Raw genomic sequence first — 17,529 nt, forward strand, 5'->3', positions numbered from 1 at the left:
TCTAACAAACATACTGAAACCACGCACAAGGCATCAAATATTACATATTTGATGCATTTAAACACTTCTTACAATATCAAATACTATCTAATGCCCTTATACTGAAAATACACACGTCTTCATAAAGCACTGAATACCTCACATTTCCACTCACATACTAAAGACACACATCACCAATTCATAAGGCATCAAATACTGTCCCAATCTCCTTATACTGAACACAGTACAAGGGAGAGATGGATGGGTTGACATGGTGTATTTAGATTACAGGAGAAGGTAGTAGACACCTACCAAAACACTAACTTACTCCCAGAGAGATCTAATAGCACTAGTTCAGGGGGTGCTGTGAACCTTCCATTAAAGCTAGTTGTGATCTCGCTGAACGTTTCCCTTTGTGTCTCAAAACTCAAGGGGGCAGTCACAGCCTACCCTCTAAAGACAACTCTCTTCACACAAAACTATATGCACTTACCACACATACACCCTTCACTTGAAAATCAACATTTAAAAGAAAAATGGGAACTCATAACAATAACAATGCCTTGGAGTCCCCTTCTGGGGAGGGGACCAAAAATGTCCCCAGGTTGGATGCCTCTCTTGATAATGACCCCAAATGCCTTGACACCTCCCTCAACTTTTTCTACATTAACTTTTGCAACATTCGCAGTCTTAGATCTAATTTTCAATCTGTAGAGCACCCCTCTCCTCTACTAAACCTCATCTTCTTTTCCTCACCGAAACACAGCTGTATGAGGCAACTGACAGTAGCCCCTTCTCTGTTCCCTCCTACTTTCTCTATTCTCATTTTCATCCCAAAGCTGGATGTTGCGTCTACGTACGCAATGACTTAACTTGCTCTCGTACCCACGCTCTTGAATGTTCCGAGTTTTCCACCATCTGGCTTCGACCTAACAGTCACTCTCAAACTAAATTCATCTGTGCTGTTTATCTCTCCCCTAACTCTTCTGACTATAGTAAATTCTTCAACTACTTAACTTCCAAAGTGGAGGATATTCTGTCCCTCTACCCTTTCGCTACAACAAAGGTTTCATTTTACTACCATCTGCTCGTTTAACGAACACCAAACTCACTTTAATGAAGTTTTATCCAGGTAATTTTTTCCAAGTTTGAAAGCCCCGCCATATCACGCAAGCCGACAGGATTTTGAATACACCAGCGCCTCTCGTGGACGACACGCACACCACTCACTCCCCCTGTTCAAAACAATAACAGCGTCTGCAGCAGCTCGTCTTCCCTCGCTCAACTTACCACCAAAACGCCCTGCAATGTCGCTTAGCATTGCTAAAAAGACCAGGAAGTCTCTTACTCTCGAAGTGAAGCTGGATATTATTCACAGACACAAGAGAGAGAAAACTAATAGCATTGCTCGCCACCATCTTGACTCCATCTACTGTCTCTACTATTTTCAAGTCAGCAGACTCTATTTAAGAAGGCTGGTGAGACCATATCTTCCTTGCAAGCTAAAAGAACCACCTGAACTCGTGACTACAATGGATAAAATGGAAAGCCTTGTGGAAATGTGGTACATAAGTTTTGTATGTGATACAATGATGCGCCCTTTGATTACATTCCACAGGTTGCCGGTTAGTGTCTTTCCTATTTCACTCTCCCTCCCTTCATAAATTTAAGATCATCAACATTTTAAAGTTACGTACATACATACATTACTGTACATTATAATGACTAAATTAAACTGCCTAAATGTTTAACTTCATAATTTTTTTCAATTCATTAAAACTTTCACTGTACTATGATGCACTCTTGCTTTGTTTACTCTCAATGGAAGTTCAAGTCAGGGTTTAAACTTGTTATAATCGGTTCGCTTAACAAAGTTTTCCTTAATGAAGGGTTTTTAGGAACGTAACCCCTTCATTAAGAGGGGGTTGCCTGTACTTGAGTCTTCCATCTCCTGAATCTCTCGCACTTTATATCTCTGCCCGGAATCATGCCAAGCCTGTTCTTCAACTTACCAAACAATCCTTCATAAGTACAAAATGTTAAAATCTTTCAAACTCAAACTCCCCTTGAGACTTCTGGCATCTAGCCAAAAACATCTCAAATAGCTTCACTTCTTCATCTTTCCCTCCTTTATTTTCCTCCAGATAGGGAAACTAGGGCAACGATAAGAGACACCCCACCACGCTGGAACACAGTTACCAATGGAGTACCACAGGGTTTGGTGCTGGCACCAATTATGTTCCAAGTATATGTCAATGATATACAAAAGGGTTTGAGTAACTACATAAATTTGTTTGCTGGTGATGTGGAACTTTTGAGAGTAGTAAGGACTGTATGGAATTGCAGAAAGATATTGACAAGATATGGAACTGGATCCAAAAGTGGAAATTATAATTTAATACCAGGAAATACCATGTAATGGAAATGAGTAAAACTAATAGAAGACCTACATGGGAATATATAATGGGAGAAGAGATTATAATGAAAAGGAGTGAAGAGAAAGACCTGGGAGTGATTATTTGAGACATCCTAACTCCAGAAAGACACACAAATGGGCTATTTGCATCAACATATGAGACACTAACTAACATCAGGGTGGCGTTCAATTACATGAATAAGAGTATGATGGAAAAGATAATAACCACTATGATAAGACCTAAACTAGAATATGCAGCAGTGGTGTGGTCACCATACAGGTAAACTATAAAGAATCCAAAGGACTGCTACAAAGATGATCCCAGAAATAAAGGATCTTCCCTATGAAGAAAGACTGAAGGAAATGGAATTACCAACCTTGAAGGATAGACAGGAAAGAGGGGACCTAATAACGATGTATAAGTTAGAAAACCATATGGAAAAGATAGCTAGAGAAGACCTGGTAACACTAATGGAGGATGGAGATAGACGAACAAGAGGACATTCCAAGATCATGAAAAGTCAGTGCCTGAGAAACATTAAAAGTTCAGTTTTCCACATAGGATGATGAATGTCTAGAATGGATTAAGTGATGAGATTGTAACAGCAGAAAGTGTGCACAAATTTAATGAAAAGTTAGATAAAATGTAGATATGGAGACAGATCACTATAATCCCCACTCGAACCCTGTAACATACATCTACGTAAACACATACGGTATTGAAAACTGTAATACCTCTTCTCACACTCACACAGAAGACTTAAACACCAGAGATTTCACAATGCACTCAATACTGTAGTCATTTGTTCATAGTTAGAGAGAAGAATGTTAAAGATTTCACAAAATAATAAACTCATTTCAAAATACACCCAAAAGATTTCACAAGGCACTGAATATTCTCGTTTGTTAACCATAATACTGAAAACACACTCAAGAAATTACGAGACACTCATTTGCGTATAAACCTCCTGAAAACACACACTGAACACTTCACAAGGCACTTACATTTGTTCTGATGGCGCAGATGCACACACACACGCAGATACACACTCTTAAGTCTTCATTAGCACCACCACCACCTCCACCTGTTCCATAAACAAGAGGCGATTGCAGAGTTTACATCACAGTGTTGTAGCAAGGGAGGTGCAAACAATATTAAACTTAGCAATGAGTGGAAGGCAAGATTAAGAGGAGATCTGAAGGTACTGAAGTCTCCTATGGTGTATAACAAAAGGCAACCAAATTCCAAGTTAGTAAATCAAGATAGGGCAAGGTTATGATGAGATCTAATGGAGATTCTCATGTCTCCTAAGGAATATAACAATGCATGGAAAAGATTTCTACACTTAGTAATCAAGATGGAACAAGATTAAGAGGAGATCTGGAGGTATTGAAGTCTCCTATGGCATATAACAACAGGCAGACAAGACTCCTCAAGTTAATCAGAATAAGGTAAGAATTATGAAGTAACAGATACAAGCTTTGATAAACATTAGATCTAGAAGGAAAGAAAAGGACAGACAAGATTCCTAAAGTAAGGAATAAGAATTTGGAAGTACAGTAACAGATACAAGCTTTGATAAACATTAGATGAAAAAATACAGTAGGAAGAAAAAATTGTAAAATGTGCTTTCAGATTTTTAGAATAGACTCAATTAATTCAGGATCAGGTAAGAATTAAGGAGTAAAAGATACAAGCTTCCATAAATGTTAGATATGAAAATAGGGAGAAAAAAATCATCAAATGTGTTTTCAGATGCTTAGAAAAGACTCAATTATATTACTAGTCATGGCAGCAATGGAAAGTTCTTAGATATTTGGACAACAGCAAGACTCACTCAGGGTGTTAGTATGGAGTCAAAGGAGTTTTAAAGAGACCACACCAATACATAGATGGAAGTGATAGGCGGACATGACTCTAGAAGCATTAAAGAACCTCTAATAATGTGTACGCTGGCTTGCACCTTCCCTTACGTTCTTATGTCCTACTTGACTTCCCTTGGTGTTCTTATGTCCTACTTGAGCTTCACAATATCAATACTATCAATATGGCAGTGATCTCTTACCTATTGCTCTGTATATGTGGCTGGCAAAGCACACACACACACACACACACACGAGCATAAAGCCCAGGCCCTGTAAAACTACAACTAGGTAAAACGGTAAATACACACACACATCGCCTAAGACCTTATACCACAGCTGTTCATGACCTTACCTAACCTAACTAAACAATACTAGGTCTGCACTCTTTACTGGTGGGAAGGGAGTGCTTGGTGGTGTCGGACATGGGTGCTAATGGTGCTGGGTCCTGAGGGAAGGTGGTGGTGCTGTAGTTGCTGGTGAGAAGACTGGTGGCGCTGGCTGTCTGGTACCCGGTGTCCTGGCTTGCCATCTCCTCCCCTAGATGGCTCTGCTGAGGGTGAAAAGTATGCATATAAGAGATAATTAAATGTGTCAACTGTTTGAAATGTATTCCTATTGTTTTTGTGTGTGTTTTATTTATTGTTATTCATGTTTTGTTCATTGTTATAAGATTATGATTTGGTTTTATGTTATGACAAATGTTTTTTTATTATTATTATTTTGTGTGGTTTGATATGAAGTCATGATTGTTTTATGGTGATGAGTGTTTTGATTCGTTTTTATTTTTTTATTTATTTTTTTTTTATTTTCTATTTTTATTTATTTATTATTTTTCTTTTCTTTATTTATTTATTTAGTTGTTTAATTTATTATCATTATTATTATTATTTTATTTTATTTTATTATTTATTTATTTATTTTTATTTTTTATTTATTTATTTTTTTTTTTGTAGGTGTAAAATCATGATTCAGGTTTACGACAAGTGTTTTTTCGATTCCTTGCGTCTATTATTGCAGTTCTGTTGTGGTTATGAAATTGTGATTCAGTTTTACGACAAGTATTTTCTATTTCCTCAGTCTATTATTGCAAGTCTGTTATGGTTATATATTCAGGGTTTATCTTTTTTGGGCAGGTATACAATCTTAATCTACCACGTGTGTTTATTCCTTAAGTCAATTATTGCACTTCAGTTGTAGTTATCAAGTCAGAATTGATTTTTTTTTGGCAAGCATACAATCTTACCTACCACACCGCAACACAAGACACAGCTACAAGTATACAAGGTTAATCCACCACACTGCAACACAAGACACAGCTGCAAGTATACAAGGTTAATCCACCACACTGCAACACAAGACACAGCTACAAGTATACAAGGTTAATCCACCACACCACAACACAAGACTCTGCTACAAGTATACAAGATTAATCCACCACACCACAACACAAGACTCTGCTACAAGTATACAAGGTTAATCCACCACACTGCAACACAAGACTCTGCTACAAGTATACAAGGTTAATCCACCACACTGCAACACAAGACACAGCTACAAGTATACAAGGTTAATCCACCACACTGCAACACAAGACACAGCTATATAAAATTACAACACAAAACACAGCAACGAGTATCCTATCTCAACCCACAACAACACAACACAAAGCTAACTCCATTGTGGCGCTGAGCTCACCTCCACCAAAGGCTGAGAGTCCATTTCCACATCACAAAGGGTGGAGCAGCGCGGCAGTGTGGTGGTGGCGGCCGCAGGGACACAGCACACCTCGCTCTCCTCCATCAGGGTCACCTCCAGCCCGCCCTTCACCTCTGGCACCAAACAAGGTTCGTCAAGGAGTGTGTTTGGTTAGGTTAGGGTAAGATTATTTAGGGTCTGGTGGAGGTACTGAAGTGTTCTTAGGGTTAATAATGAGGACAGAATAAAAAAAAGGGTCTATCAATCATCACTGCAAAATTAAAATGTATACAAGAGACCAATGCTATTTTAACTAACTCGACTATGACTAGGCAAAAGAAAACATTAAAAACATGAGAAAATCAATAAAAAAGCCAATTATTACTAGAAAATCCAAAAAACACAAAATAGATACAAGAGACAAAGCCTACAATAACTAACTCTTAACAATGACTACACAAAGGAAAATGAAATGAGATATAAAAAATCAATAAAAACACCAACTATTACTACAAAATCTACAAAACAAGAAAATCAATCAAAAATACATGCAAGGGACAAACACTACATTAACTAACTCTCAAAAATTACTAAGCACGGAGAAAGAAATCAAACATAAGAATATCAATAAAACACCAATTATAACGAGAAAATCCACAAAACACACACAAAAAAATCACATGCAAGACACAAACGCTACTTTAACTAACTCAAAAATTAATAAGCAAGAAAGAAACTAAATACATAAGATAATCAACAAAAACACCAATTATTACTAGGAAATCCACAAAAAACACAAGAAAATCAATCAAAAATTACATGCAAGAGACAAACACTACAATAAATAACTCTCAACTATGACTAAGCAAGGAGAAAGAAATCAAACACACAAGAATATTAATAAAATACAAACTATTACTAGAAAACAAATTAATACTACACAAACACACCTTTCACACTGACTAACTGAGGGCGACAAGACAGCTCGGCAGAGAACACTAAAACAAATTATCACAAGAAAATCCAAATTAATGCTAAACAAACATACCTTTCACATTGACTGACTGAGGGCGACAGGACGGCTGGGTGGGGAACAGTAGAGGCCGGCAGAAGATTGGGGAGAGAGGAGGGGAGACTGAGAACTTCCTGGCGGGGGAGTCCACCTCGAGGGGGCTGTGGGAGAGGTCTTGGCGGGGACTAGAGGAGAAGTGACCCTGGGATTGAAGGTGGTGGTGTTAGTGCTGTTGTTTTTCTTTTCTTTTTATTGGTGAGTGAAGTAGTGGTAAAGGATAACAAAAGAAGCAAAACAAGAAAAAACAAGGAATAAAATAGAAGAAACAAAAGAAGAAAAAAGCTAAATAAGAAAATATAAAAGAATAAATAAAATAAATAAAAGATAAGCGTTTTATATAAAAGAGAAGTAGTAATAAAAAAAATGGAAAAGACAAAAGTTAAATAAGAAAAAATACAAGATTAAATAGAAAAAATTAATAAAAGCAATAAAAGATGAGGGTTTTGATGAGGGTTTTTATGCAAGAGAACCAATGATAAAGGACACTAAAAGAAAAATAGGATAAAAAAAAAAATTACAGAAAAAACTAAGTAGGAAAAAATAAAAGAATAGAAAAAATAAGTAAAAGAAAAAGATAAGAATTTTTATGTGAGAGGAGCAATGGTAAAGGCCAACAAAAGAAACAAAAAAGACAGAAAATAGAAAAAACAAGAAAAATAGAAAAAAAATAAAATAGATAAAAAAATTAAACATAAATAAAATATAAAACAAGACTAAAGACCAAAAATTAAGAAATATCACCTGAAATTAGAGAACAAACATATCAAAATCTCCTTCTAAATCAAAATTCAAGACACAGGAAGGAGGAAATACAAAAACAAAGAAGAATTGCATAGCTTACCAGGAAAACGGCTCAACGACAGAGAGTTCTCCTTAACGATTACATTGGAGAGGTGGACAGAATATGTAAAGCTGCACAGTTCAAATCTCCAGCCTTTCAACTCTCTCAGACCAGACTGGAGACTGGCAGAACAGAAAGAAAAGAGAAAAAAGAAAGAAAAAAAAGAGGGACAAAAGAAAGAAAGAAAGAAAAAAAAGGTGAGGGAAGGAAAGAAAAAAAAGAAAGAAAGGAGAACATGAGAAAGAAAAATTGAGACAAAAAAGAAAGAGGAAAAGAGAAAAAGAAAACAAAGAAAGAAGAAGAGAAAAAGAGAAAAAAAGAGAGAGAGAGAGAGACTTACAGAATTCGAGGAAGCCCTGAGTTGTGCAGTGGGTGAGGAGGTGACAGGCGACCGACACTTCATATCCTGGTCATCATCTTGGGAGGAGAAACTGTCCTTCATGCTCACTATCTTTTGCCTCTCATCTTCCTCCTCCTCCTTTGCCGCCTCCTCCTCAGTTCCCATAAACACCTCAGACCCCATAGCTTCCATACAGGGCTGCTGGTGGTGCTGTGTGCTGCTGTGTGTGGGTGAAAACGTGTGCTGCTCTCCTGTGCTTCTTCTCCACTGGTTCCCTGTACCTGAAGGTGAATGAGTGTCTTGGTAACTGTGGTTTGTAAATGTTGTGGTTTTCAATTGTCTCTAGTGTTGCTAGTGATGGAGTCATGTTTTATAATAGTAATGAAAACAAAACATGAGAACATCTACGAAACTCAATGTACAGCTTCAAAAATTAACTAAAATGAAAAACAAAACTAGAAAATTAACCAGAGTGAAACACAAAACTGAAAAATTAATCAAAATGAAACACAAAACTCGAGTAGTAATGAAAGCAAAGCAACACCAACAACATAAGGATACCTAAGAATCTCAATCTACATTTCGGAAAACCTACAAAATGAACAACAACACTCGTTTCCTTCCCTGGTATTGTTGGTGTGATGAAGTCAAGTGTTCTAGAGTAGCCATGCAAACAAAGCAACACCAACAACACAGGAACTAGGAACCTCAATTTACATCTTAGAAAATCAATGAAAGTGAACAACAAAACTCACTTCCTCCTTTAGTATTGTTGGCGTGATGGAGTGAAGTGTTCTAGAGTAATGAAAGCAAAGCAGCAACAGCAACAACAGCAACAGCAGCAGCAATAATAACAACAACAACATAAGAACTAGAAACATCAATTTACACCTTAAAACTAACAAAAAAATAAATAAATAAATAAAATAAAATAAAATAAATTAGAAAATAAAAAATAAAACTCCACTGGTACTGTTAGTGTGATGGAGTGAAGTGTTGTAGAGGAATGGAAACAAAGCAAGAACACAGAACTAGGAAACTCAATTTAAACCTTCGAAAATCAACAAAAGCAACAACAAAACTCACTTCACAGCCTGCACACAACTTACAAAAACAAAAACAAAAAAATAAATAAAGAAAGAAAGAAAGAAAGAAAACAAAAACCTCATTTCACAAACTGCACACACCTAAGAAAACAAAAACAAAACAAAAAAAACATAAATAAATAAAATAAATAAATAAGCAAATCAATCAATAAATCAATCAATAAGATAAATAAATAAATGAATATAACAAAAACCTCATATCACAACCTGAACATTCATTAGAAAAACAAAAAAATACATAAATAAATAAATAAATAATAAATAAATAGATAAATAAATGAATTAATAAATAAATAAAAAAAACTCATTTCCTAACCAGCACACCTTGACACAAACTCACCTGAGGACTCACCAGCACCTGACACTAACGAGGCACTGAGGTGAGGACCAGACGACACAGCAGACACTTTGTTAGCAAAGGCGAAGGTGTTGGTGGCGTGTGGCAGCTCCAGGTAACTTCCTTCCAGCGACACACACGACACTGTCTGCTTTACTTCTGTGTCGCTGTACTGGTGATGGTGGATTGGTGAAATATCTGGTGACAGCAGTTTATCCTCGGTGTGTGGCCTGAGTGCTGCCTGTGTGGTGCTGGAGAGTGCTGGGCCATGGGCTGAGGGGGATGTGTGAGGGGACTGTCGCATTTTACTTCCACCTTCTATCTCCTCACTTATACTTCCAGGGGCGAGGGGAGATGTACACCACACCAAGCCTACGTCCTCCACCTCCTCCTCCGTGATCTTGTGGCCCTCTGCTGCATGTGTGGGGCTCCTGAGGTCATGGAGGGAGCGGGGAGGTGATGGGGAGGAAGGCTCGCTGCCACCCTGAGAGCTACTGGGTGAAAATAGAGTGAGGTTTGGTTCGCTGTTATTTGTTCTTCATTTAGCGTTATTTTGGCTTTCATCTTTACATTACACTTTTTTTTTTGGCTTTCATCTTTACATTACACTTTTTTTTTAAGTTTGTTTAAGTGTTATCTGTTTTTCATTAGTATAGTGTTACTCTTTTGGCTTTCATCTTCAAATCATAGTTTTCTGAGGTTAGGTTAGCTGTTATTTCTTCTTCATTTAACCTACACAGTGTTGAAACATAATGAGTAGCAGTGAATAATGTGGTGTTTCTGATGAATAATGAGTGAATGACTTAAAGCTGTTTAAAAATTAGGAATGATAGTGAATGAGTGTTGCTGAATGACTGAAGTGTTGTCTAAATATAATGAATAATAGTGAATGATGTATAGTTTGATGAATATTGAATTAATGATAGTGAGTGAGTGTTGGCGATGAATGGTGAATGACTTACGGAGTGTTGCTGGCCAGGTCGTCGTGCCCAAACAGTAACTTCCGACGCAGTGTTGTGTTGTTCAGACAGCCAGCCTCGTCTCCCTCACTGGACCCCTGCCAACCCTGATTCTGCAACACAACACACTGTCAACACACCAACACTCCTCATTCTACAACACAAATACATAACACACCATCAGCATACCAACATCCTCATTCTGCAACACAACACTCCATCAATACAGCAACATCTTTCAGTTCACAAATGTTCCCTTGTTTTAACTGCCTTGTCTTCCTCTTCCTCCTCTCCTTCTCCTTCTCCTTCTCCTCCTCCTTCTTCCTCTTCCTCTCACTGATGAGTATATTCCGCTTCCTTTCAATGAAGAGGAAGAGGAGGGTGACTCTGATAGTGAAGCTACATTAGATGATAGTGATAGAGATGAAGATTATATTATGCCACATTTTCTTTTTATATTTCCTGTTCAGAATTACTAGGCTATTTTGATACAAGTGTTCTCATAGCCAACTGACACACTATCATAAGAAAAGTAAAAAAGAATAAAGAACTGTAGGATGATTAGACAAGCACTGCCACCATCGTAACAAGACAGTGAAAGGCAAGACCACTGTGAACCAGACTCCATGTACAAAGATGTAAGAGGAAAACCAACCTGGGTGAAGGTACAGAAGGGTTTGAGTGCCTCTTCTAAGGCCACGGGCAGGACAGGCGGGAGGGTGAGCTCTGTCTGACACCACACTGAAACAAAGGAATGGTTAGGTTAGGTTAGGTTAGGTAAGGTGAAGTTAGGTTAGGTTCATACTGCAAGAGAGGAAATGCAGTGAAGTTAGTTTATGTTTGGTTAAGTTAAGTGAAGTTAGGTTAGGTCCACACTGTAAAGAAGGAAATGAAGTAAGGTTTGGTTAGGTTAGGTTAGGTTCAATTCACTTAGATTAAGTTAGGTTAAGTTACTTTAGGTCCACACTTAGAGGACGGAAAAGAAATAAAGTTAGTTCAGGTTATGTTGCTTTCCAGCCTTTCACTTTTTATATCAACCTAATTCTCCTTCTCATGTCCACATTACTAAACAACCCAAGCACATTTTCTTTCCCACCTAATATCTCTTCCACCTTCTAACTCTTAACTTTTACACAAACTCACACTAATAAAGCACATTTTTCCCACCTATCATCTATTTTCCACCTTCTAACTTTCTACTTTTACACAAACTCATACTAACCAACCACATTTTTCCCACCTAACATCTCTTCCACCTTCCAACTTTCCACTTTTACACAAACTCATACTACCCTAGCACATTTTTTCCCATCTATTACCTATCTTTCCACCTTCCAACCTTACAAACTCATACTTAACCCCTTCAGTACTGAGACACATTTTCACCTGGAGTTTTGGTGTAATCAGACAATTTTATATACATTAGAAAGGGTCTATGGAGGTCAGAAGATCAACGGCCAGAGCTTTCACTATTTTAATCCCCCACATAAGTTTCTGCAGCTGTACAAAATCATCAAATAGTAACCAGAATAAATATGAAAACAAGTCCTGGTACTGAAGGGGTTAAACAAATCATTTCCCTCAGTCCCCAATCTTTCAATCCTGAGTGTGTTAACCTGATTGAGTGCGAGGGAGGGGCAGGGAGGGGCTGGCCTGGGACTGCTGCACACACATCTTCTTCACCACACTGACTGACTTGTTACTGCCAGTCCAGGGGCTCGGAATCACTGACTGGGTGAAGAACCTGCCGGGGAAAATGTCACTCAGATTATGAACCAGATGAAGAACCAGGAGTGTGTGCTGTGGGGCCTTGCTGTGGATGTTTGGGTGTGTGGCTGTGGTTCAGATGCTCCACAAGACTCTTTCCACTGGAGCTGATGTGGATATGAGTGTGAATGATGAGTGTGTGTGTGTGTGTGTGTGTTATGAGGGCTGCCTGATGTGAACCCAGCCTGATACATACAAATAAATAGACAGATTATTATTGTTATTATTATCATTATTGTGCATGTTATTGGGTCTTGTGTTGGAAGCATGCAATTGGTGTGTAGTGCCTTGCCTGGGCCACTATATGAGACTGCCAGCCTGGTGCACACATAGATAGATAGACACATAGACACATAGATGGACACATACACATAGACATAGATAGACATATACACACACAGACATACAACACATATAGATAGACATAGACACACATAGATAGACAAACACATGTAGACACAGATAAAGATAGACACAAACTCACATAGATAGACAAACAAACAAACAAACACACAGACTGCTAGATAATCTTGACCCACACACACACACAAACACACACACTGGCACGAACTCACACACACACATATGGCAGAGACAAATGGCACATACAAAGACAGACATAAAAACAGACACACAGGCAGACAGACAGACGCAGCGCACACCTGTCAATGGCATCTTGGGCTTGGCGTTCATACTCAGGGTCCACGAATGTCTCCACCTGCATGAATGGCGACGTCTCAATATTCACGGGTTCCAGCGTCGCCATCTGATCTATGGACCAGCGGAAGTTCATGTCAGTCTTCTGGCTCGGCGACACCACTTGCCGGAACAGAGACGGACTCACCGCCGACAGATACAGGCTCTCTGCCCCAACCTCGAACGGATTGACGTGCCCCGAGGCAGAAAAGGCCACACGCTGCTGCTTTGGGGTCTGTCCGCCGCGACTCTCCCATGGCCGACTGCTGTGTGTTAGGTTAGGTTAGATTTGGGTTAGGTTTGGTTAAATTAGGCTAGATTGAGTTAGATTTGGTGATGCTAGGTGAGGTGAGGTTTAAAAAGGAAGAAAGGAAAGAAGGAAAGAGAGAGAGAGAGAGAGAAAAAAAAAAAAGTTAGGTCAGGATTGGGTAGCGTGAGGTGAGGTGAGGTTAGGTTACGTTAGGTGAGGTGAGGTGAGGTGAGGGAGGTTAGATTAGGTTAGGTTAGATGAGATGAGATTACAACTAAATTTCTTACTTCTACATTTTTTTTTCATAATACAGTAATCAATACTTTTCAACTAACACACTAAATAACACCTCACTCACTCACTCATTCAGTCTCTCATCTCTGCATTCATTCATTCACTTCTCACACAACCAAACTTCTTCCATATTTTCTTTTCATTGTAATCAGTACTTTCAACACTAAATTACACACACACACACACAAACTCATTCAATCATTCACACACACATACACACATACACATGGACTCACCTGTGCATACTACTGGAGGGCGTAAGGAAGAGCGAGGAGGTGTTACTAAGTGTCTGTGTGTGTGGGGCCTTGGACGGCGTGACGGAGGGTCCATGGCAGGCAACCTTACTGAGCGACACTTCACTACTTGACCCACTTCTGTTCCTCACCTTCCCACCTCCTTCTTTCCCTTCCTTTCCCTCCTCCTCCTTCACCTCCTCCTTGGCCTGGCTCTCTGTGGCCCTGTAGTGGCTGACAGGGCTCCTCCAGGTGGTCAGGTCTGCGATAGGCTTCTTCTCGGAGGGACTGGAGGAGGTGGTGGAGTGTGAGGCTTCCCAGATTAATGGGTAAGCAAATGGGGAGGAACCAGAGCCTGTGTGTGTGGTGTTGGTGTTCTCCGGGGACATGCCACTAGACCTGTTGGTGGTATGGGGGTATTAGGTTAGGTTGGGTTGGGTTGGGTTGAGTCTGGGTTGAGATAAGTTAGATTAGATTAGATCAGGTTTGGTTAGGTTACGTTACGTTTGTTTAGTTCAGAATTGGAGAGGTTAGGTTAGGTTAGGTTAGGTTACAATTGGGTTAGGTCAGGTTAGAATTAGATAGTTTAAGTTAGTGTAGGTTGGGATTCATTTTTGGGAGGCTTAGCTTAGGTCTAGTTAACTGATACCAGATTAGGTTACGTTAGACAAATAAAAACAAGACAGCAATAACAGACTCACTGACAACTCTCAGTACAAATCACAAACAGAATAAAGGGATTAAGACAAGTACAAAGGAATCTAACACTTACTTCACACTGACACAAGACTCCTGGATCACCTTACTGGCAGGATCAATGTTCTCCTGATCCTCCCTCTCCTCTGGTATTGCCTTGCAGCCATGGTACCTGAACACACACACACACACACACACACACACACACACACACACACACAGGAAGACAAAACAATATATCAAAATCTAAATACCATACGAAAACATACAAACAGTTTACCATAACAATATTTCAAAGTTGATGTAATGGTGTTTAACTAATCAATCAGTAAATACACACAAATGTAACACAAAAATCTAATCATCACACCAAAATTTTAGTATAACAAGAGTATTTCAAACTTGACGCAATGATTTTTTGATACATTGATACAAAAATACACACAAACGTAAAGGAAGACGAGCAATACATAATACAGTACTGTAATCTAAACGCCACATCAAAACTTTAGCATTAGAATATTTCAAATGATACAATGCTTTTTAAATACATAGATACAAACGCTTTATTTTAACCTAAACGCCACGCAAAAACTTAACCATTATGAGAATATTTAAAAATGGCGCAAAGATTTTTTAAATACACCGATACACGAATAAAGAAAAAACAAACGCTACATAGTAATCTAAACGCCAGAGCAAAACTTAACCATTACGAGAATACTTAAAAAAGATGCAATGGTTTTTAAATACATTGATACATGAAAAAATAAATAAATAAATAAAATAAAAAAACCTACATACTCTAAACCCCAGAGCAAAAACTTTACCATTACAAGAATATCTAAAACAAGGCGCAAAGATTTTTAAATACATAAATTAAGAAAAAACAAACGCTATATAATAATCTAAACCCGAGCAAAACTTAACCATTACGAGAATACTTAAACAAGACGCAATGGTTTTTAAATACACTAATACATAAATAAATAAATAAATAAAAAATAAATAAAAAAAAGCTAGTACGTATTCTAAACCCCAGACCAAAAACTTTATCATTACGAGAGTATTTTAAAAAGAAGCAATGTTTTTTTTAATACAGTGACCTATAAATACAGGACAAATACACAACACAATGGAATATGTAAGGAAAAAGACTTCGATACCATCCTCGGAGTCACCTCACAACTATATTTCGATTTAACTTCTTTAGGGACCGGCTCCTCAGTGGGTTTTTTTTATCAATTTATTTTATTTATTTATTTTTGATTTGTTTTAATTATTTATTTATTTTTTTTTTTTTTTGCCCTTTCTGGTTAGCAATATTACATAAAAAAAAAGCTAGACAAATAACATGCAGTAATTTAAAGTGCATAATGATTTGATATTAAAAAAAAAAGAACATTTCAAATAAGGCTCATTTTATAATACTTCAATGCAAACACAAAAAAAAAACACCAAAAATACATGATACACCTAAATACACAAGACAAAAAACAAATAAATTAATAAATAAAAGTGCAAATACTAAAGAAAAACATTTATAAAGCATCAGACACAAATTTTGATGGATGTACAAACGAACGAACAACAAAATATTTATTACCTGTATGGGGTGAGGGGAGGCCTGGGAGAGGCTGTGTTGAGGTGCTGGAGGGGGCGGCGGGGTGGGTGGGGGGTGGAGGTGAGCCAGCCTGCTCCCCCATCCTCACACACACTGATGCCCCCGTCCCCTCCACAGTTGGCACCCTCGCTGGCACTCTTGCACTCCATGGCACTCAACACACTGGGGAAACATAAAGCACTGCAATAACACTCAATTTTTTGCTCATATTCGTTTCAAATTAGTGTTTTTGTTAATATTTTGGTATAAATATCTGAAGAATAAAGTTTTTTCTGGGATACATTTGAGTTATTTAGATTTATTAGGTTAACTCACTTCATTATCTATCCCTTCATCTTCTATGTTCATCGCCTGGTTACCTTAAAAACTCACCAAATTTCCTAATACACACCTTTAATTAAGAACATTTCAACCCTCTCACAGTTGACATGATTAATTTTAAACGTATTTCTGGACTCACCTGTACTGTTTCTGCGAAGTTTTTAAGCACAGGTAGGTCAACACGTCCCTATTTCGTCTTCTCCACCAATTAGAAAGGTCATCTAAGCAGCATGGCGAGGAATAAAGGCGATAAATATGTAGATTCGTGGTTTAGTGTCTCACCGCCATGTTTACGTTTTGAATCTCTTCAGAGACCGCCAGAACAATTAATTCCTTACCAGCTGTTTGAGAGACCTAAGGGTTATTTTTTTATATTATTATTTTTCTTTTATTTAGTATGGTTAAATAAAAAGAGCCTAAAAAATAATGAGTGTTGCAAGAAGCCTTCAGTCCTATACGTGATAGACCATCTATAAAACATCTCGTAGTAGTAGTAGTAGAAGTAGTAGTAGGGTAGCAGCAACAGCAGTATTGTATTTATTGATTTATTCCTCACCGTTATCAGGATAAGAATTTAGCAGTTATTGATTGCTAGTCATCACTGATAAGATTATTCATTATTTATTAAAGGGATAATTATCTTCGTCATCTGCCCAGCTATGACTAACACGAGGGAAGCTGCAGCAAGCCATCAGCACTGCACACACCAGGTCCTTCATAAAATAAGCCAGCTCCTATTTCCACTTATGTAAGACTTTTAAGAAACACAGGCCATGACCACCAAGAAGGAAGAATGAAGGCAAAGGCATTGACAAATAAAATAAACAATAAAACGTATCATCATATATTTCTTATGCTATACACTAGGAAAAAAAAAATCTTTGGAATTAACACTAGTGGAAATTAAGAACATCAGGTTGTATTTTCAAAGTATATAAAATTGAATTAAACTTGACACTTTGAAAAACTAGATAATAACAATGTGTGTATGTGTGTGTGTGTGTGTGTGTAAGTGTGTGTGTGTGTGTGTGTAGAGA

The 17,529-nt window shown here is 37.9% G+C and overlaps 1 protein-coding gene across 4 annotated transcripts; it reads right to left on the bottom strand.

The window, feature by feature from the left end:
- Positions 1–1,875: 1,875 nt before the first annotated feature.
- Positions 1,876–16,805, bottom strand: LOC123512708 (protein aurora borealis-like). Of its 4 annotated transcripts, none has more exons than XM_045269249.1 (13): positions 16,632–16,805; positions 16,154–16,333; positions 14,624–14,719; positions 13,855–14,250; positions 13,041–13,340; positions 12,228–12,355; positions 11,267–11,352; positions 10,615–10,724; positions 9,656–10,143; positions 8,210–8,490; positions 7,005–7,170; positions 5,957–6,090; positions 1,876–4,811 (listed from the first exon to the last, which is right to left on the bottom strand). In XM_045269249.1, exons 2-13 carry the CDS (start codon positions 16,318–16,320, stop codon positions 4,623–4,625), a joined length of 2,541 nt encoding a protein of 846 aa, XP_045125184.1. In that variant the 5' UTR covers positions 16,321–16,333; positions 16,632–16,805; the 3' UTR covers positions 1,876–4,622. The 4 variants fall into 4 exon arrangements, with proteins under 4 accessions (XP_045125184.1, XP_045125185.1, XP_045125183.1 ...); XM_045269250.1 differs by having other exon boundaries at positions 1,876–4,808; positions 9,656–10,146; XM_045269248.1 differs by having other exon boundaries at positions 9,656–10,146.
- Between the last annotated feature and the right edge of the window lie 724 nt (positions 16,806–17,529).

Source organism: Portunus trituberculatus, chromosome 34 (genome assembly GCF_017591435.1).
Source record: "Portunus trituberculatus isolate SZX2019 chromosome 34, ASM1759143v1, whole genome shotgun sequence".
NCBI classification, from domain to species: domain Eukaryota; kingdom Metazoa; phylum Arthropoda; class Malacostraca; order Decapoda; family Portunidae; genus Portunus; species Portunus trituberculatus.

Excerpts from the sequence above, each read along its gene's own strand:
- LOC123512708 (XM_045269248.1), bottom strand. The coding sequence starts at position 16,320 with ATGGAGTGCAAGAGTGCCAGCGAGGGTGCCAACTGTGGAGGGGACGGG. Across the intron at positions 14,720-16,153 it reads CCTCCCCTCACCCCATACAG|GTACCATGGCTGCAAGGCAA; the intron begins GTAATAAATATT and ends GTGTGTGTTCAG. Across the intron at positions 6,091-7,004 it reads TCAGTCAGTCAATGTGAAAG|AGGTGAAGGGCGGGCTGGAG; the intron begins GTATGTTTGTTT and ends GTTTGGTGCCAG.